The following is a 21,791-nucleotide window of genomic DNA, read 5'->3' as shown; positions in this document are numbered from 1 at the left end:
ACAAAGGCAGACCCTCCAGCTTCTAGCTCAGACCCCCTTGCTTTGGTCCCAGGCCCCCCATAAGAAATAGAAATGATAGCAGGCTAGGCAGCAGGCTCTACCTGTGCCAAGTATGCCAGCTGCAGTGGCACAGCCTAGAGCCTTTCTGCAGGGAAGCTGTGGGCAGTTCCTCTGTAGGAAAAGCAGCACCCAGCCCGGTGCTTTAGTGTACCGGGGGGGGGCAGCCACAAGAGCCCGTCTCTCCCAGTATCTTACTGGTGTTCCCTAGTCCCTTGGTAAGACCTGAGAACAGGTAAGGGGGGACGAGGCGGGGTGAGCTGGTCCTAGTCAGAGCCTTGACCACTTTGGGCAGAGGTAGCTCTGGGCCTGGAAATGGGGCTCAACTCCAGAAAGCTGCCCAGGAGAGATGGGAGGCCCAGAGGCTCACAGCATCCCTTTGGTGTTTCCAGGCAGGTGGTCATCCGAGCACACCAGGAACAGCTGGATGAAATGGCTGAGCTGGGCTTCAAAGAGGAGACCCTGATGAGCCAGGTGGCTCCTAATGTAAGTACCCTTTCCCTTGGCTGGACACTCACGCTGTTGGGAATTAGCCTGCAGCTAGTTTGATGGTGAGCCTTGTTTGCTGTGGTTGGGCGTGGGCTAAGGGCCTACGGTCCCACTCTAACCATTGTTGAGGCCTTGGGCCTCCTCTCGCCACTTCTCTGGGATAGCTTGAGAGAGGGAGTGCAAGGACAGGTGGGAGATGGGGCCACATTCCCCATTCCCAGGCGAAAATGTTTCCGGCTTCTATCCTCCACCCTTCTGCCTTCCTAGCGGCTTACTGGGGCCCTCCTTTGACTAACAGTGAGCCCCATGCAGACCAGAGGTACTCCTATGAAAACACCCCTCTACTCTGAAAAGTACCTCTATATATAAAGTGTCTCAAATACAGAGAAGGGGGCCCCACCTTGTGCCACAGTGACTATCCTGCAGGTTTTCCAGCTGGAGGGGCCTGCGCTCTGAAATCTTCCTGCCTTAGAAGGAATTAGAAAAGCAGATCTGGGAGAGGGCCGGTGGTGACAACTCCATTTGTCCTTTATTTCCTATCTCAGGATTTTGAAGATTTTGTGACCCAGTTGGATGAAATCATGGTTCTGAAATCCAAGTGCATCCAGAGTCTGAGGAACCAGCTGCAGCTCTACCTGGCCTGCCACAGGCTGTCCGAGGCCCCCGAGAGGACAGTGGTATCTTAGAGCAAGAGCCAGTGTGGGGTGATAGGCTCGGGCTGGAGGGGCTTCTGCTAGGTCCTCCTGCAGATACCAGAACCCACGTGCTGGTGCTCTCCACAGTCACACGTGGCCTGGGCTGGGCCCCAGCTTCTCTCAGGGCCAAGCTTCTGCCCTTCATTTCTAAGCATGGGAGCCCCCTCCCTTTTTTGGGGAGCTGGAAGAGAATTTATCTTACTGACCCCTTGTCTGTGGAAACACACTTGGGTCCAATAACCCTGTAGATGTTTCTGAATTTGGGGATTAGAGGATGGGCGGTTAGTAACATAGAGGTCAGGTCACAAGCTGGGGAAGGTAACATGCTGAACCCAGGAGCATAATCAGCTGAATTCTGTGCCTTTCTTCAGAACTTGGCCAAAAACTGAAATATTGGTGCTAACAGGGCAGCAGTGGGGTGAGCTCTGCCTCATCATTTGGGGCTTTAAGTTAGCTTTTGAAATGTAAAATGAATAAACCTTGACTTGATGTGTCTCTAACAGCAGATGTGGGAAGGGCTTTATGCGTCCAGTTCCCCTCCCTTCCTGCAATTCAGTATTGAGACAGAAGAGGGCGCCCATGTCACTGCATTATTCTTTTCCCAGCTCAGCCCCAGGCTGGGATGCTCAGCCTGTCACAAGCCCCAGCAGCCCTCACACTCCTGTGTAAGTTCCTGGCTACTTTTGAGACTCCTCACCCACTAGCGCGCTCCTGGAATAGTTGAAGAGCTAGACGATCTCAGGCAAGTGCACCGCTTAGCCTCACCTTCACCCAGGACCACCCTGGCCGTCCACTTCCCCTCTCAAGGGCCTGTGTGTGTTCAGTATCTTGGCATTGGATGTTCTAGTCAAGTCTGAGACTGAAGCAGAATTTTTACACACACGTGAACACGTCTTCACATGAGTTCTGCTTGCTGTCTATCTTTAGCAGGGAGAAGCTTCAGACAAGAAATACAAAGTGGTCTCCAGGTGACCCATCATTTACCAAGGCCACCCTGGGTCAAATTGAGATTCACGTGCCACAGCCTTGGCCCTGATGCCCATAATGCTGTGAAACTTTCCTACAGGTGAAATATAACTCTAAGATTTTAAAAGTAGGGCTTAATTTTAAAGGCCAGAAGAGGGGCTAACTGGCTGAGACTGCAGCCCTGCCACCCTTGTCAACTATTGTTGGCATGCCTGATCTGACCACCAGAGGGCAGCCTCTTTCCACCTTGGTGCTTCCGGGCCCAAAGGCTCTGCAGTCCCACAAGAGATCACTAAAAGAAACCCACCTCCAGCCAAGAACACAAAAGGGACTACGGGACAGTGTTAGTATAAGGACAGGAAACTTGAAGGATACATTTAGTAGAGCCCACCCACAGCAGCCCTGAGCTGGTGAAGCAGTGTGATCCAGTCCCCTGTGGCTCTGGTGCTACTCACAGTAAGAGCGACTTCCTCATTTCTGGGCGAGTCCCCCTAAGGCCCAGTCTGTGTCATCGCAACAAGCAGTGTCACAGGAAGGCCTGTGTCCTTGGCCCAGGGACCAAGCCAGTTCAGGTTTAAAGAGACCTTCGTCTAGGCCTACCTTTACAAACCAGAAATCAGGGCAGACTTGAGGCCAGCTCCTGTCCCACAGGCCTAGATGAGAAGTATTGAACTGACAGGAAATGCTTAGGTCCTGTTTCATCCCCAGCAACTCTAAGCAGGAAATCCCTTCACCACCCACCTACCTCCACCCCTCAGTAGAACAGCCCTTGGCAATAAAGAAATTATGACAGCAGGACGTACCTTTTAGATTTTTATTAGTAGTTCTCTCTGAAGAATCAAAATAGTTAGCAAATTACTTTAGATTCATCAAGACTGTATATCCTTTGTATTTAGATCTTTAATGATGTACAACATAATACAAAACAAACCAAAGAGACTGGTTTCTATGACTAGGTATTATTCATGGTGTCATCCTAGAGCAGGGGGCAGGAGGGAGAGGCTGTTCTCCAAGGAGAGCTGAGGTGGAGTTAGTGCTGGGCAACTAAATCATGGCCTGTTTCTGCCCAATTTGATGTGCTGGGAAGGGGCCAATGATTTCTTAATCTGACAACTTTCCTAGAGCAGGGGGCTCTAAAATCCTGGTAGCAGAGGACTGTGGTCCAAACCAAGCCAAGAGAAACAGGCTGGGGCAGGAAAGCATGGTGATTGCCTGGCAGAAGAGAAACTCAGGGCCCCATGGGGAAAGGGCATTCTTTGTACCTCAGAGACATTGCAGAGCCAGTGTAACACTAAGAGACTGTTAAAAGAGGAAAGAAAAAAAACAAAACCCTGGAAGAACCTTTCAATTGCACTCAACCTGGATTAGAGCTCAGTCCACCGGTGCAGGGGAGGGAAGCAGCTCGCCCCAGAGCAGCACTAGTCGGGCCCTCCCACCTTCTCCCCGACTCCTTTCGGCAGCCGGGCCAGGTTTCAGCTGAGGACATACCCCCAGAAAAACCAGAGAAGTCTCTGGAGGGCCAAGGTGGGAAGGACACTTCTCAAAATACAAATACGTTTAATATGGAAGGAGCCAGGGCAGTTCTGGGGGCATCACATGCCCAAATCTTCCCCGTTTTCTCCCCAGCTCAGGGCCTAGGTTCATAGAGACTGGCAAGCACCATCTCCACAACTGACCTTCCACCCCCAAAAGAAAACCCGGAAGTGCGCCCCTTCTACTTCCCCACGGGGGGGGCTCCTCAGGGCCTCCTGCAGGGCCGGTTCCGTGGCAGGGCTGAGGCGGGGCCCTGTCTCAGCTGGCTCCTGCCCGAGCCATGAGGTCTTCCAAAGCATTGTCCTGGTCATTATTGTGTAATAGCAGAACTTCCTTAATGTCTTTCAGTTCAAAGCCCATTTCCTTAAATTTGCTCATTAACTGAAGCAACTCCATCATCTAAGGGACAGAAGAGAACACATTAAAGAAAGGGGTCTGGCAACAGCACAGCTGCGTGGAGAAACGTATGGGGGCTGCTCGGGGTGTCTGCATGCCTCCCCTGAGCCTCATGAGCCTCCGAGGTCCCCTGGCAAGCAGAGGGCTGTGGGGGCAGCTGGAGCAGACAGGTTGAGGCCACAGCCCATGATCCTTTAGGAGCCAGGCCCCATCCCAACTCTCAATGACCCTCGTTCTGGTCCCGTCACCCACATCACATTCACACTCTCAACAGGGCAGGATACTGAACTCACAAATGGCTGCTCTCCAGGGAGCAGACTAGGCAAAGTGACTAGCAATCTTCCCAGCCATCTGAAAGTATGACTTTTTGCCCAGGTCACCCTCCCCTCCCCTCCGATTCTAGATAGTCTTCAATCCAATGCTTCATCTGAGCCAAACACACCCAAACTAGCCAAACACCTGTCTGGGCACTTGGGAGAGTCTACGCTTCAAATGCCTACCCACAGTCACTGGTAGGCAAGGGGGGTTGTGGGCCGGGGGGGAACCCAGGACAGACTACTTTGTCCCTCCTTTCCAGAGGGTTCCCATGAAGCATGAGGGTTCCTACCTTTTCCTCTGAACACTGGTGCATTTCCAGAGCCTCTTCCACTAAAAGAGGGTCGAAACCCTTCTCACAGAGCTGTCCATGTGCAAAGAGATAGTCGAGAATCTAAGAAAAGAAACAGGTCTGAGCACCTACTGCCACTCCTGTCTGTTTCCCATGAGTCTTGCACAAAACAAGTGTGACATCTCCCCACCCTGGCTATTAGGTTCTGGACAGGACTTGATTTTGTGCCTTGAACGGCATCCAACAAGCAAGACCTCGGTGATTATCTGCCGAATAGACAGGCACACCCTTCTAAACATGAGCAGCCATTTTCCGAGGAGTTCCTGTCACAGTTGACTCATCTCTCAGCACGTCAACTCTACAGCCTGGGCAGGACATTCTCCTAAGAAACAGCCCCAGTCACAGTGCCCCCAAGGTTTAGGACTCCAAGGTTTTGGAACTCCCTGGGCAGCTATGAGAGGATAAACATTTCTGGAAGAAATCTGACCATACATACCTCAACCCTAGTGTGCCCTCCTCAGGAGGGACAGAGAAGGGGGTAGTCAGTCCCAGAGCAGCCCCAAAGCAGAAGCACTACTGCTGCTGAAGCTGCTGGTTTCCCCAGCAAAGTTCTCCCAGCACCCCAAACTCAGGGGCGGATGTGGGAGCTGTGAGTCTGAGGGGCCCAGGGTAGACAAGACACTACCCAGCTCAGGTCTGGCACCTCTGCTGGCTGACCACCCAGCCTCCTGCCCAGCAGCCGCTCACCTGCTCAATATTCTCTCCTTTCTTCTTCATGGCTCTCAGGACACACTCGTATGAGTAGCCCATGTTGACCACTGTCTCCACACACTGCCGCTCACTGGGGGACAGCGTCTGCAGTTCAGAATAGGCCTGGGGACAGCTGGGAGTGTTGGGCACTTGTGACACTGAGAAATTAGGTGGTGTGACCTGGTGGTGGAGAAACGAGAGGATCAAGACAAGAAGAAAGATGCAGACCCCAGAAGACATGTCACTGAGGTGGCCCAGTACAGGGGCTTACATTTCTGCTACTAATCAAACCCCCAGTCAAGCAGTCTGCCTGGAACAAAGCCAGCCATCCTGCAGAGGATGACGATGGGGAGGGAAACTCCAGCTGACATGTGCCTGTCCTCTGCCCTTGCAGAGTGAGCACGAGCCACATACCCTTCCGTGCCCAAATCCCCTGGACTTGAGTGGAAGAACTTCTGAGACTGCCCGTGGGACTCCATCCCATGCCAGCTGCTATGGTTCTCTCCAGAGCTCCGCTATCCCTTTCCTGCACTGTTCTGAGTCCTGAAGGGATCTTCACATCAAACACCCCCAACTCTGGAGCTGCCTCTCCCCACAGTGTCTCCGTCCTCGCCTCTCACTGAGCCGGGCAGAGGCTGCAAGCACTGCCCCCATCCACGGCCAGCCAGGGCCCCCGAGCCCTACAGCTGCCACCCTGCAGAGCCAGGACCGCAGTACTACTAGCCACACAGGCTGTGCCCTCAAGCACTGGAATGTGGGCTCCAGGGCCCCGCCTCTACTGCCCTGGCTGCAGGCTGCCTGTTCCCTGTCACCCAGCCTTACCCCGTCTGACTGGTGGACAGAGTCCCATGATTAACTCCTCCCATCACTTCTGATAATGACTCAGGCCCAAGGCATGAAGGCAGCTCACTCCCAGGCCAATGCACTCAACTACCAAGGGAACAAGGTCAAAAGCTGTTTTACAGGTTGGCCCAGCTCCCAAAAACCAGGAAAAATGTTTCAACAGAATTTGATTTGCCTTTTTGAGGGGGTTGGGGGAGTTAGGAGGCAAGGCAGCCCACTGAGCTAGAAGCACGTTCAAAACTCTATTAGCTATAACCAGGTGCTCTCCTCAAAGTCAGCTGGGAAAAGCCAAGACTACAGGCCTCAAACCCCCTGTTCCTGCTTAAGCATCTGCCCACAGCCTCCCGTAACCAGTCAGAGCTCCGTCATTAGGTTCCAGGAGTCCCAACAGCACAGGGACTGTGTCAACCAATCTGCTCACCACGCAGGCCCCACGACTGACTGTCTCCCCCGCAGAGGCTCTACCTGGGCTCAAGAATACCAACAGCCAAAGAGCATTTTGGTCCCACTGCTGCCACAGTCCTGTTCACATCCGAGTATGTTTAATGTGAGCCCCGAGAGCTTAGTCACCATGGCACGTGCATTTCTGAATCCTGGGGGCCTGGCTTTGCTCTGGGCGCTTACAGAGCCCTGATTAGTAGTTGTTGAATAAATGGAGATCAGTTAGGATTTCAAAGGGGAAATTTAATTGAGCACAGCAAACTGACACTGATCCTCCCTCCCCAAAACCCAATAAAATGACAAAACAATGAAAACTGTATTAACCTGTAAAGCCAAAGAAAAAGGGAACAGCAGTGGACAATATAGTTCAATGACATTTCAGAAGGTGGAACGCTGATGAAGGCATGGAAACTGACAGAAGCAACGAAATAAGAGGTGAGTCAGTCTACCAGCCCCTCAAGACCCCCGAGAGGTTCAGTGTTTGGAAGGTACTGGTAGGACAAGGCAAGGGCACAAAACCAGGGATCACAGCAGTAAAGTCCTCAGGCAACGCCTTTCCCACCCACCGTCACCCTCTGCAGGAGGCAGGTTTAGTTTCTAGAAAATGTGAACCAGACACCAAAAAGGACTAAAGACACCAGGCACGGTGTACAGCAGTGAGACGCAGGAACCAAAGTGGGGATTATGTAAAGTCTTCCCCAACCTTCCTTAGCCCTCAAGCAGGATTCTCTGGAGAAACTATAACTGCCCCCAAAAACCTTCACATGTTGACATTTTGCAGAGCTCCCCTCAGAGCCAACTAACCACCAACCTACAGTGAAGCTTAACGATCAGCAAACACTCCCCAGCACACCTCCCCTTTTGTTTTTATTTTAGTGCCTCACTCTTAACGTGACTAGAAAGCCAAACCACCAACATGAGATACCAAACCAAGTGAGAGAACAGATCAACCACTTGGAAATTTAAAATATGATAAAGTAAAATTTTTATTTAAAAGGCGATTTTTAAAAATGTTATAAGATAGTCAAGTGTTTATCCCAGAAAGTAAAACATAAAGACAAAGAGATATGAAATAGAAAAGGATAGCAAATTAGAACAGTCAAGGAGATCCAACATCCAGCTTATAGGAATTCCAGAAAAAGAACAAAGTATTAAAGACACCTCTCCTCCCCCAAACCCTCTATTTTTAAATGACCCTTAGTTTGAAAGGATCCAGGAGGGCCTATCACAATGAATGAACAAGGCCCATCACTGATAGAATTCAAATCTCCAGAAATAAAGAAAAGATCCTAAAAGTTTGGCGGGGACTCAGAATGGCACAGGACTAGGAAATCCTAGAATCAGTGGCGCTTATACATCAATAAAAGTATGTTTTGTTTTGTTCTTTTCAAGGGAGCAATGTCTTGAAAATTCTTAAAGGAAAATGATCTTCAACCAAGAAATCTAAATCTAGCCAAGGTACTATTCACACGATGGTAAAATTAAGACATTTCTGGATATGTGAGGTTAACCAATACGAGAAAATTATCATTAAGTCTTTTGGAGCATTTGAACAAAATCAGAAATAGATACAAAGAAACTGCAAAAACATTTAGTGGGGCAGTTTATGAGAAACCAAAAGATGCACACACAAAAGGAATCACAGTGTACTGTCTGAACTTGGCAGTAAATACTCACCCGATTATAATAATGTGGACAATAACCCAAAATTTGTGATACAAATATGATGGCAGATATGAGAAGGTGGAGGAGGGGCTCCTATAGGAGTTAAATCCTTAGCTACTATATACCAGGAAACATAAAACTGTCTAAAATTGATAAATTTAGAAAAAGCAACATAAGCATTTTATTTATAAATAGAGATAAATCCCAGCAAAAATAGCTTAACGAGTTAAAAGTACCTGACTAATACGAAGCAAAAGTGGAGTTGAAGAGACATGAGGCAGGGAGTGACTGTTTTTCAATGTAAGTCTTTTAAATGCTACTTGATTTCATTAAAATGTGCTTGTACCGTGTTTCTCAGAAAATAAGACCTACCGGACAATCAGCTCTAATGTTTCTTTTGGAGAAAAAATTAATATAAGACCCCGTCTTAAAGACCAGCTATGATATATATATAATATGTGACATGATATAATACTGGGTCTTATATTAATTTTTGCTCCAATAGAGCTGATAGTCCGGCTAGGTCTTATTTTTGGGGAAACATGGTATTACTTGGATAACAATAAATTCATTTTTAATTCTAGAGAAGAAGAATAATTTTGTAAGTATCAAAGCAATGGTAACAAAAATGATCAACAGATTCAACCACCTAAAAAGCTAAAAAATTCCATTATGTCAAAAATTGTTTAAAATACAATTTAAAAGCAAACGGCACTACTATTATGCTTACCGCCACAATTTGTAAACTGAGAACTCAGAAGTGTAAAGAAAAAAGCAGGAATATTTTCCGGAAGTTAACTATAAAAGAGTAAGGAGGGCAGCCGGATGGCTCAGTTGGTTAGAGCGCAAGCTCTTAACAAGGTTGCTGGTTCGATTCCCACATGGGCCAGTGAGCTGCGCCCTCCACAACTAGATTGAAAACGACTTGACTTGGAGCTGAGCTGTGCCCCCTCCCCTGCCCCCACTACAACTAGATTGAAAAACGACTACTTGACATTGAGCTGATGGGTCCTAGAAAAACACTATTCCCCAATTAAAAAAAAAAAAGTAAGGAATGTGTTATATCCACACCTGGAGAAAGAACCCAGTGGCAGACTGAGCCTAACCTGTGAGCAAAGCAAGGCCCCTGACTGGTTGGGGGACAGTGGAAAGAGGCACTGATGAGGGCTAGGTCAGGCAGTTTCATGATGGATTCAGAATAAGGGCACATTACAAAGCTGTTCCTCTCACAATAATCCATCCCATGATTTCTCAACTTCCAAGATTCATTTATATAAACAGTAAAAACATGAACTCAAAATCTGAAAAATGGGACCTGAAATAGCCATCGAGAACCAAATTCCAGGAGTACTTCCCTGGGATGGGAGTTCCTAAGTGAAGGGTGTATCCAGCCCAGCTGACCAGCCTCCCACCCCCGCCTCAAGCCACTACCTATCCTGGTGAGAGACGCTGCTGTCACTGGGAAAGGTTCTCTCTGTGGGCTTCAAAGACTCACAGAGAGAGAGAGAGGGCCAGGATGGAAACCAGGCTTTGCTCTCTCGGGTAAGGCGTAAGGGTGATGCCTTCCTTAGAACACCAAACTCCAGCTCCGTTTCTATCTGCCCCTTTAAAGCAGCAAGTCCCCAAAGCCAGCAACAAACAGGCCCCTTCCCACCCTGAAATGGAGGGGTCCAAAAGAAAGCCACAATCAGGTGGGTTAAAGACTGATGAGTGTTCTGGTTAGAGAAAGACCTCTGCCATTAGTCCATCTATATGTTATTCTAACTTTAAAGGGGGGGGGGGAGGTGCTGGCTGAGAAGCCAGAGTACTTTTCCCAGAGTGCTTTCGATTTCTAAAGCATGCAATGAGTCATGAGGAGGAGTGTGCTGCTGACCACAGCCCAACAATGAACCAGGAGGAATCAGGACGAGTCCCATTCCTAGGAGGTAACACGAGAGTGTTATGTCATCTGTCCAGCTTATCCGAGCCACGGCCATGTTTACCAGCAGCAGTGAGCTCTCTGACAATGGAAGCACCAACACAGACAGTCATTTACCAAGAATGCTATTGCTGGGACTTTACACTTGCTGTCAACAAGCCAAGCTTCATCTTTCTACCAACTAATAAATAGCAGGCTTGTTATGGTCTCTGATAGGTATCCCACCAATACAATCAAGCTCCTTTCTGGCTCTAAATACTGTCTTTGATATGCTGCTGTCATTTAAAAAATAATCTGTGGCCTGTGTAGCAAAAGGTCCTTGGACTTCTATGATTTCTATCCTACACTGGAACGGTGTATTGTTCTGTGCTGCTGAAACAACCGCATCAAGAGCTAAGCTTCCATACACTCTGTGACAAAGTAACTCACTGCATATGCAACTTTTTTATGTGTGACAAAAGCAGATTTTCTTCAAGATGACATAAGCTGCAACTTTTGTATCAACACACACTTCAATACTACATCTGAATTGCCATCTTCCCATCTCCTTCCCTTTGGAGGAAACTGCATAATACTTAGTGGGGGACGGGGGGAACTGCAGGATTAAACCCTCCAGGTTTAAAAGTAACAAATTTCTTCCTTTTGCTTGGATTTCCTATACAATTATCTCCCGGTTACTAAGACACCACCCAATCTGAAGAAACAGAACCCCAAATTAGCTGACATGGTACACACAAGAACCAAACTTCAGGGCAGGATGAGATGGGAGAGAGGGAGACAGAGAAGCTATAATGAGCAGTACCAAGCAACCTTTAAAAAAAATGAAGAAAGTTTACAGGAAAAAGTTAAGAGTAAAAAGAAAGACTTTTAAAAATGCAAACACAAGACATGCAGTGCTGAAAAGAAACTGCAGGAAAACACCATTCATAGGACCTACATTATCTTTTCAAAGGAAAAGACCAAAAGATGCAGGGAAAAACAAGCCCACATTCACCAGAGTAGGTGCAGAGCTAATAATCCTTACTCTCAGGAAAATAAATAGAATGATATATACTTATATAAGCAAGGTCAATTTGGCCATGTCACATGTTGCCCCAAATCTTGAAAAAAAATAGTATAAAGGCAGCAACTGCTAGGCAGAATTCAGAAGTCTTTGGTGCTTTAATTTAGGGGGTTTAAAAGACTTACCGTGGGACCTGTATTTGGAGGTGATTCTTCTGTGCATACAGACAAGACAGAGAGGGAAGGCATCTGGGAGATCATATCAGAAGGGGTCAGGGTTGGCAACTCTGTGCCACTGTCCAAGTTCAAAGCTGAAAGCCCAAGAGTATTATGCCCATTGAGCTCACTGGCACTGCTTTGGGTGGAAGGCTTTAGGGAATTCCGGAACGTGCCATTGCGGAGGCAGGATGTGCTATGGAAAGTGCTTGCCAGCTTGGCTGTCTTCTGATGGCTGTCATCAGAGTCAAGTTTGGGGAAGGACAGGGATTTGATATTGCTTACTGCAGGGATGGGGGGAAGGGACACTTTGGAAGACAGCGACATCTTTTCACAGTTGCCCAACTGTGGTAAGGTTATAAAGCCATTGGGTTTGTGAAGAGGCTTGAAATCTAGTGTTGCCCGCTCCAGGGACGCCAGGACCTCTTCATCCTGTAACACAGACCCAGAGCCGCCTCTAGGCAAGTTACTGTCCAATAACTGAGCCATAATGGGTCCAGTGGTTCCTACCAGAATGTTTCTCAGCTCTTCCTTCTCATCAATAGTTTTTAACTCCAGATTATCAAATGGGTCTTCTTCACACTCAAAGTCAGCAGGATTGAAATCTGCCTTTGTGTGAGGTGGGCTGAGAACTTTCTGTGTTGTGGCACTGCTGCTGACCCGAGTGGGGGTGAGGATGCTGTTGTGCTGTAAGCTGGCCAGGATGGGGTTAATGGGCGGTGGCATTGCAGATGGACTGTGAGGCCTGCAGAAGCTCAGGTTGCTGTCCCCCTCTGGACCACTCTTAGAATTCACTTTAGCTTCTGCTTTCTCAGCCTTGCTCTCTGCTTCCCGCTGGGCTTCTTGGATTTTCTTAATATCTTCAGCCCACTCAATGGTTTTCTTTTCCAAGGAGAAGTCATACTGCAAAGATATTATCAGAGAAAGGAGATGAGAACCCAGGTGGCTGCCCCTCCCCAGCGATCAGTTCTGCCACTTAATTCACTTCCCCACTCAGCACTCAAGTAAGAGAACTGGGCAAGGCAGCATTTAAGGTGTACTGGATGATCCCCTCTCAGGAAAAATAAGGCTTCCTAATCTTACAGGATTTAATCAAACTGTGCTCCCAGCTTAGTTCTAGAAATTAACTAGGAAGGACTCCCCCCAACCTCGAATCCTACATTCCTTACTAGGTCCCTTGCTTCTTTCCCCTCAGGCCATTTCCCTTCCTAGAATTCTTCTTTGGTGGCTCAGAGCTCAGCCACCTCCTCTGTGAAGCCTGTTCCTTCCTCTGAACTCTTACAAAACATCTGCCTCTATCACTTGATACCATGTTTCCCCAAAATAAGACCTACCCGGACCATCAGCTCTAATGCGTCTTTTGGAGCAAAAGTTAATATAAGACCTGGTCTTATTTTATAAAATATAAGACCTGGTATAAAACCAGGTCTATATTATATTATATTATATAATAATATAATATAACATAATATAATATAATATAATATAATATAATATAATATAATATAATATAATATATAACATAATATATAACATAATATATAACATAATATATAACATAACATAACATAACATAATATAAAATATAAGACCAGGTCTTATATTAATTTTTGCTCCAAAAGACGCAGTAGAGCTGATGGTCCAGCTGGATCTGATTTTGGGGGAAACAGGGTACCAAGCACATGTGACCACATGTAGCTTTAATCTTCCTCTAAAGCTTCAACAGTATCAAAGCCTCTCGTGGACAGCACCTCGTAAAGTCTCTGTTACCTAGCACAAGGCCCTAATGGATCCTGTGCTCAATAGTAACAGCCCCTGACATTTAAGAAGCACTTGCACGCATGATTCTAAGCACAGTTTATATATTAACTCTCAAGTTGATCTCAACAACCCTTTAAAGTAGGCATTGCTGTTATCCTCATTTTACAAGGACTATTATGCCCAAGGTAATAAAAGCAGGCAAGTGGTAAAGCCTGGATTTGAACACAGGCAGTCTGACTGTAAAGTCTATGCTTAAACCACTATCAAGTTATAATGAACAGATTATACTCTAAATGTAGGAAAACTGCTTATTAAAAAATCTAGACATATTCAAATTAAGATTTTACAGTGCAAATTGCACAAAGATTTACTTCATGGTTCTTTAACAGTACTTTAAAGCATAGCTCAATTACAAAAATTTCATTTGCACACTTGAAAATAAATACACCTATCATATAAAATAAAATTCAACTAGGGACAGGAGAAAACATAACCTTTGGCGCTCACCCTAAAGCACCAAAGCTGTTAAACGATGTCTATGTGCACCTTCAAGGTTGGAGACACATTAAGAGTAAAAAAGAGGGGAAAAGGAGAGAAAATTAGCCTACCCTGCAAGAGTTTCAGAGTAGAAGAAACATAATAAAGTGCCTCAGAACAAACTGATGGTTGCCAGAAGGGAGGGGCTTGGGGGGTTGGGTGAAAAAGGTGAAGGGACTAAGAAATACTAATTGGTAGTTACAAAACAGTCACGGGAATGTAAAGTAAAGCATAGAGAATATAGTCAGTAATGTTGCAAGAATTCTGCATATATATAGTGCCAGATGGGTACTAGACAATTTGGGGAGAATCACTACATAAATTATATAAATGTCCAACCACTATGCTGTACACCTGAAACTATATAAATATAAAATAACACTGAGTGTCAACTGTAACTGAAAAAGATCAACAAATAAAAAATAAATAAACAAACACTACAGGATAAAAAAAGTAGCTCTGGTCATCCCCAAGCCTCTTGGCTTCAAACACAAGAGAAGCCTGGAAATGTACATGGCAAGTTTGTATCACCCCTGAACCAGTTGCTGCGCCCCAGAAAGACACCTGGGGGGGTCACTGTGCTTCCTTTCTACCACCAACAGCACAGTGAGAAAACAGCACTTGGGCTGCTATTTCTAACTGTGGAGGAAATCCAATTTTGCAACTGGTTTCCTCCACCAAAAACTGAGGCTGTACCACCTTCCTGCTGCCTGTAAACACAAGTCTCTGAAATTTTACTTCCAAAAATTGGAAATTTCTTTCCTTTTTAATAAAACCTTTACTGAACTTTTGTCTATTAATTATCAAAGTAATGGAGAATAGTTACAACACAGAAAAAAAGAGGAAAAATAGCAGAAACATCACAGTGAAAAAATGTGGTTTGAGTGTACAGTGATAAATAACAGCGAAAACATTTATGAAGTACCAAGAACCAGAGTAAGCATTATAAATGCACTATTTAATCCTTATAACAACCTTAGAAGCTAATTATCTCCATTTTACAGATGAAAAAATGGAGACTTGGAGAGTGTAAACAATCTGTACAAGATTACAAAGCTATTACATGGTAATTCTAGCCCATGAATGAATGACCCCAGAATCCACTCTAAACCACGACACTAAGGGCCACCTACCCACTACTGCGGCTATTACCAACCACCACATTCAATGAAAGCTTTCTGGAGGCTGGGTTGCAAGGGTTATGTTTTCTTTTTTTATTGGCTCACTTTGATGAATTTTCAGCTGAAAAATCAAGTTAGTACTATTGTGCAAGGGCAAACATGACGAAGTTACAGGAAGCTTCAAGCTAGCTGTCCATGGCTCTAGGTCTGACTCTTCTCTGGATAGGGAGGAATCCAGTACCAGTACATAGTCAAATTCCCTGTGGAGACCACAGGCAAAGTTTAAGGCTAATCTGCAATTAGAGAACTAAAACATTTCAACTGGCCCGCACAGGAATAAAGCTCGGAGCCTCGATCTCCCCTTTTATTACTGAGTATAGTGGGCACTGATCAAATAAACAGAAAATTGCCAGCATTCAAAACAAGTTTTCTGAATGGATTAATGAAGTGATGAATAATATGAGAACTACCGAAAGAAGATGGAGGTGTTTTTAAATCATATTGCTAATAGTATCCTGCACACAGAGAGATGTTGATTGAATATTTGTTGTTGCCAATAAAAAAGTCACAAGGCAAACAAAACAAGGTAAAATTTTATAAGGGAAATCTTTATCTGGCCCAATAAAGTCTCTACACACAAAAGAAGTATCAATTCAGTATTAAAAAACATGTAAGATACTCAACATCATTAGTAATTAAGGAAATGTACATCAAAACCACAATAAGAGATGACTGCACCCCACAAGGATGTATATACCCAAAAAGACAGACAATAACAAGAGTTGGTTCTGGAGAAACTGGAACCCTCATGCAGTGTAGGTGGTATAAGATGCAGCCTCTTTGGGAAACAGTCTGTCAATTCCTCAAAAGGTTAAACACAGTTACCATATGACCCAGCAATTCCACTCCTAGGTACATACCCAAGAAAACTGAAAGTATATATCCACACAAAAACCTGTATACAAATATTCATAGCAGAATTATTTCTAATAGTCAAAAAGTAAAAACCTCCAAAATGTCCATCAACTGATGAATGGATAAACAAAATATGGTATTATCAATAGAATGGAATATCATTCAGCCATAAAAAAGAAATACTAACACTTCATTTATACAACATAGATTAAACCCTTGAAAATATGCTAAGTGAAAGCCAGTCACAATTTGTTCCATTCATATGACATGGCAAATTTATAGAGACAGCAAGTAGATTTAGTGTTTGCCAGAGGCTGAGAAAGAGGGGAAAATGGACAGTGAATGCTAATAGTCTCGATGAGATTTCTTTTTGGGGTGATGAAAATGTTCTGGAATTACATAGTAATGATGGTTATACAGCTCTGAATATACTAAAAATAACTTATCTGCATACCTTGAAAGGGTGAATCTTATAGTATGTGAATTATAACTCAATAAAGCTGTTATTTTAAAAAATGTAATTGAAATGTTCCCACTATGATTAATTACTCACTGCATATAGATTGGAAGATATAACAAAGAATACTTTTTAGAGTAACATGGTGATGCCTTAATGAATCCCCCAGAAACAAAACAACTTTGCCAGAAAGTATATTTAAAAAAATTCTTAAGTCACAAGAAGTGTTTGAGTGAGTAGCGTACTTTCTGTTTTTCCATGTGACTACTTCTCTAAACTGTAAGCTCCTTGAGGACAGCGATTAAGGCATTTATTGCTACCATCAGCCTAGCAGAACACCGCTCAAAAGCAAGCATTCAATAAATGCGTACTGAAGAAAGAAAAGAAGTCACACAACATAGGGCTATCTGCTGCTTTCAAGAAGTAATTCTACATATACATTTATACATAAACGAGCTTTAAAGATGAGAGGGTTGAGAAAGCTTTTGAGGAGATGGCATTTCAGCACAGTCTAGAAGAATAACAGCTTTTAGTATAGTGAGAAAGAGAAAGATTCCAAGTGGAGATAACAGCTCATGAGAAAAAGCATTAAGTATAAGCAATATACACTGTATGTTCAACAAATTGCTAGTAACTGGATTTAGAGGGAGCATGGAGGAGATGAGCTAAGGCAGTTTACCATAACCTATGTCTAGACTTGATTCAACAAAGACTGGTGAATCACTAAGGTTTTTAACAGGGATGTGAAAATTTAAAACTAATTTAGGAATGTTATTCTAGAAACAATATGAAAATAGAAAGAAAATGCTATAAACAAAGGGGCCAATTAAAGAGCCTACTGCAATAGCCCAGGTGAAAATAAGGTAAGGATGAACTAGATGGCAAAGATAACTTGGATATTAACAGAGAAAAGAAAAAGGTAAATAAGCAAGTCAGATGGGCAATAGGGATTTGTTTCTGACAAGGCACAGAATCCCAGGAATATACAATCTAACAGATTACACAAGATTTGTAATAGATATATAAACATATATGTGTGTATGACAATGTAATAACAGGAGCTATAAGAAATACAAATAAGAGCTATGAGAATGTGTTTTTTTCTATTTCACTATACATCAAATTCTTACCTTTAAATTTTTAAATGCACTAAACTTTAACTAAAAATCACCACTTACCTGTACTTCTCTGACAACCTGCAAACAATCAGGCAAGGAGAAGCCAATAGGTAGACCAACTTTAGCTGGTGTTTTGAATTTGTCTCCTATCTTAAATGGGACATCATCAAGGTAACTGAAAGTCCCTACAATCAAAAATAAAGTAGAAAATATCAGCAAAAACTTTATTATTTGTTTTGCTATATGCTTATGTCTAGGATACAACATTAATTTATGCTATCCCTAAGACTAGAAGTTACAGAGTTCCCACTCTGACTGCTTACCTTCTCCTGATCCTAGCTCTCTAAGGAGGAAATCCTACTTAATCTTATTAGGGTTTTATTTTCAATTATACTTAGTGTAAAAGCCAAAGTACAGTGGCCTAAAAGGCCTCCCCAGTGCTCACAAGCTCTCTGCCCTCAAATCCTAATAGTCACCTCCTGGCTCACTGCACTTAGTCAGTGATTCTCTGGTTCCTCAACGATAACTGGGTCAAACCCACGTCAAAAATTCTGCACTGGTTGCTCCCTCTATTTGGAATGTTCTTCCCTCAAATATTCACCTTGACCTCCTTCAAGTCTTTGCTCAAATGTCACTTTCTCAGTGAGGCTTACCTTGACCACTCTATTTAAAATTACTACCCCAACCTTACCTCAATACTCTCATGGCACTTGGTACCTTCTAACATATTACATAATTCACTTATAAATTATTGTCTGTCGTGCCCAATGGAATGAAAGCTCCTTGCAGGCAAGTATTTAAGTCTATTTTATTCACTGATGTAGTCTCAAAACCTACAGCATTCCCTGGCACATATTAGGCATTTAGTAAATACTGCTGCATTGATGACAGACTCCACAAAAGAACCTCCTTGATTAGCATTTCTCTACTTTAGTAAGAATCAGTTTTTAATTAATACAAAGAATTACTCTAGATTTTAGTTTTTAAGACTACATTCTGGAGCAGATGTGGAAATATTTAAGGACAACACTTATAAAAAAAGGAAAACCAAACACCACCATGGCAATCAGAATAGGATTATCTGGAGACACGACTGATCTGCTTTAACTCCCAAAGGTTCTCTGCCTGTCACAGCTGAATAATACAGAAAGACTGGGACATCATCACTGATTTACGGGGTCAGACAAAATGAGAGTGGCTCCTGTATATGACTCTAACTATACACTCCAAATGGAACCATGGTTTCTCTTCTGGACCAGGTTTGGGGCTCACTCATTGGCAGAACCATCACAGACAATGAAACATAGTTGATAAAATTAACTTCCTTTTTTAATATTAGCAGCTACTAAAATAAGGCTTACTTCTGGGTCTCCTATTAGTGTATTTTCTTGAGTGCTCATGGGCACAATAAAAGACAACTTTATACCTCTCCCATGAAGATGACTTCTTTCCCTTCTAAAAACTCTATAAAGACTTATCAAGGTTAACACATATTTGTAATCTTGTCATCATTCCCAATACTGAAGCAGATCCTGCTCTGATGTACTGGAAACCCGCCCTAAGGAAGAAGGCCCCTAGTCCTACCCTTGGGGGCAGGGGGTTTCTCTTTTCCATGTAACTTCAAAACATTTTAATTAAGTAGTTCTCACTCAGCTACCAAATTAAATCCATAACTGTGTTCAATTTAATAATTTTGGGGGGCATAACCATAATTATTAACAGCAGGAAAATTTCCAAGTTAGTCATATCTTTGTAAGTGCTTCTTTCTCAGCTGGCAATGCCTGTCACATTCCCACTCTTATTTACTTGATTAATAATTTCTAGTCCTTTGAGAATGAGCTTACGAACAACTCCGTTCTCACTCTCAGGACACCTCCGGTCTTACCACTCTGTGTTGGTAATAGTTTGTTTCCTTATACTCCCCCCTAGAGACTGGGCGAGAATTCCAGTGTTCCTTAATAAGGGATAAATGTTTCATATTTACATTCCCCTGAGCTCAGCATAATGTCTGGCAGACAAGATGTGCTCAGTAAGTAAAGAACAAATAAAGAAGACATGGTCTTACACTTCTTTCGTATTTAACCCTAACCCCCACACTAATTCACATTTAATTAATATTTATTAAAATTCAAAATGGCAAGGCAGGTCATGAAAATGTTTTAACAGAGTACTTATGCAAGATACAAGCACATTTCTAAGATTCTGGACGAAGTCACAAAAATGTACTAGGTGCCAAAAAAAAACACTTATCAGATACCATCAGAGCTTGCCAACAAAACTAAGTGTTGATTATAACACTAAAACTTTCTGCCACTTATAAAATGCTTCATGTTACAGAAATTAGAAGCAAAGCTCTTTCCAATTTTATTTTATTTTTTTAATAAATTTTATTGGGGAATATTGGGGAACAGTGTGTTTCTCCAGAGCCCATCCACTCCAAGTCGTTGACCTTCAATCTGGTTGTGGAGGGCGCAGCTCAGCTCCAAGTCCAGTCGCCGTTTCAATCTTTAGTTGCAGGGGGCGCAGCCCACCGTCCCAGGTGGGAATTGAACCGGCAACCTTGTTGTTAAGAGATCGGGCTCTAACCAATTGAGCCATCCAGCCACCCCAAGCTCTTTCTAATTTTAAAAAATTCTTATCTGTCTTCCATGAAAACAGGTGCTGACGTGTTACTAAAAGTTAGATTCCAGCTTTGGCTAATACCGTGATTAACTGGAAACAAAACTGAAATTAGCACTTTCTAAGAAGCACTGCAAAGAATACAATCACATTTTTAAAAAATCACAAAATTAAGACTTTTAAGAAAATTTTAAGTATACATTCAAAGTAGGTTATACGTTACACACATATTATAAAAAATCCTATCCATAGTAACACAAGCATATATGATATACAAGTATAAGAAAAGCTATCCACATTAATACTAATAAAATTTTCTTAAATAACAATTCTGTTATAGATTGCTAATTGGGAGTTGAGAGGAAAACTATCCATAAAAAAGTACTATACATAAGCTATCTGAGCCAAATGGGTATATCTTTCAAGAAAGGTGTTCAGTTTCCTTGCCTACCTTTCAGTTAGGAATCTATGACCGTTTTGGACACACTGACGACTTTAATATTCTATAAATGGAACGAGGCCCCTGGCTTAGGGACAGACAAGATCAAGTAGACCACCTTTAAAACAACTGTTTCCCTACATTAGCACCAGTCACAGGTATCTGCTTTAAAAAGCAGTTTCATTTCACAAACAAAGCCAATGCCCAGGTGATTTAGCACATCCCCTAACCTTCCCTTAGTCCTTTAAACTTTGGTAACAGGGATTGAGCAGTTGTGTGATTACTGGGAGGAGGGGTAGGGATAAAGAGCAAAAAAAGCATTTAAAGAGATGGCAACAAAAAAACAACCTTTTGAATAATGGACAAATACAACCATCAGTATAATTAATCATGATGCTGTGAGGATTACAAAGAATATTTGCAAATATAACCAACTATGCCTTAGGAACTATTCATTTTCATCCAACACATCAGAATACCTGATAAACATATCAATTCCCGTTGTTTCGCAATACATTTTATTTTTTAAATAGATTCAATAAAAACTCAACCAAATTGTTAGCATTGTGGCTAACAATTTCCTGGCTCACCCCAAATACATTTTGGGTTCAGTCTTTATTACTGAAAATCTTTCTAAAATGTCTGAGTCCATCTTCCTCTACCCAGTTTAGAAAGAGTATCTCTGCTGACTGGCTGGTGACCGTTCCTGAAGCCAGGTCTGCACATCGCTTTGCATTAAGCCCTGCTGGGCGGTGGAAGAGCCTGCGCTGCCTGTGGAATGACTCAGGATACATTCTGGGAAGGATTCGTTCTGTTTTCTTTCTTTCTAAGCTGCTAATATGCTTATGATCTTGTGACCTGCCTGTTTTTCCGGGGGGGGGGGGGGGTACAATTCCATATGGGGGAGAAATTCCTAATAGAAGGTAGCAAATGTATTATGCTTAATTCAGGTTTTATTGTTAATTCAAGTTAAGGATTCAAACTGAAGTCTTTGGAAAAGACTATATCAAACTTAAAATTAAGTGAAAAATTGTAATTCCATGATTGGGTATCACTACCTTAAAGCCTAAATCGGATAACACTTGCAAGATCGATTAGACAGATACACAGACAGATAAGACACACACACACACACACACACACACGATTGCATAGAGATGTGCTAATAGATATGAAGAAGCAAGAAAATGTTATTCAGACCCTAACTACAAAAACAAGACAGATAACCCACAAAATGAGCTTTTTA

General features: G+C 43.3%; 2 protein-coding genes across 5 annotated transcripts in view; one reads left to right on the top strand and one right to left on the bottom strand.

The window, feature by feature from the left end:
* Nucleotides 1-3,005, top strand: part of KIF24 (kinesin family member 24) — a 55,945-nt gene extending 52,940 nt beyond the window's left edge. For both annotated transcript variants that reach the window (XM_019734378.2, XM_074330651.1), the window contains 2 exons: nt 450-543; nt 1,092-3,005. In XM_019734378.2, coding sequence (XP_019589937.2) covers nt 450-543; nt 1,092-1,232 — 235 coding nt within the window. In that variant the 3' untranslated portion in view covers nt 1,233-3,005. The remainder of the gene's footprint in view (nt 1-449; nt 544-1,091) is intronic.
* Nucleotides 3,006-3,007: 2 nt separating this feature from the next.
* The window catches only part of UBAP1 (ubiquitin associated protein 1), a 53,418-nt gene continuing 34,634 nt past the window's right edge, over nt 3,008-21,791 (bottom strand). The window contains exons 3-7 of one of the 3 annotated variants that reach the window (XM_019734408.2): nt 17,548-17,672; nt 11,549-12,481; nt 5,491-5,673; nt 4,744-4,845; nt 3,008-4,139 (exon numbers count right to left, since the gene is read on the bottom strand). In XM_019734408.2, the coding sequence (XP_019589967.2) occupies nt 3,999-4,139; nt 4,744-4,845; nt 5,491-5,673; nt 11,549-12,481; nt 17,548-17,672 (1,484 nt within the window). In that variant the 3' untranslated portion in view covers nt 3,008-3,998. Of the gene's footprint in view, nt 4,140-4,743; nt 4,846-5,490; nt 5,674-11,548; nt 12,482-17,547; nt 17,770-21,791 lie in introns of those variants that run through there. The other 2 variants (XM_019734400.2, XM_074330652.1) reach the window with 2 other exon arrangements.

The sequence above is a fragment of the Rhinolophus sinicus genome, linkage group LG04 (assembly GCF_036562045.2).
Source record: "Rhinolophus sinicus isolate RSC01 linkage group LG04, ASM3656204v1, whole genome shotgun sequence".
In the NCBI taxonomy this organism is placed as follows: Eukaryota; Metazoa; Chordata; class Mammalia; order Chiroptera; family Rhinolophidae; genus Rhinolophus; species Rhinolophus sinicus.
Note: the sequence above shows the minus strand (reverse complement) of the source record. Positions and strands in the feature narration are given on the sequence as shown.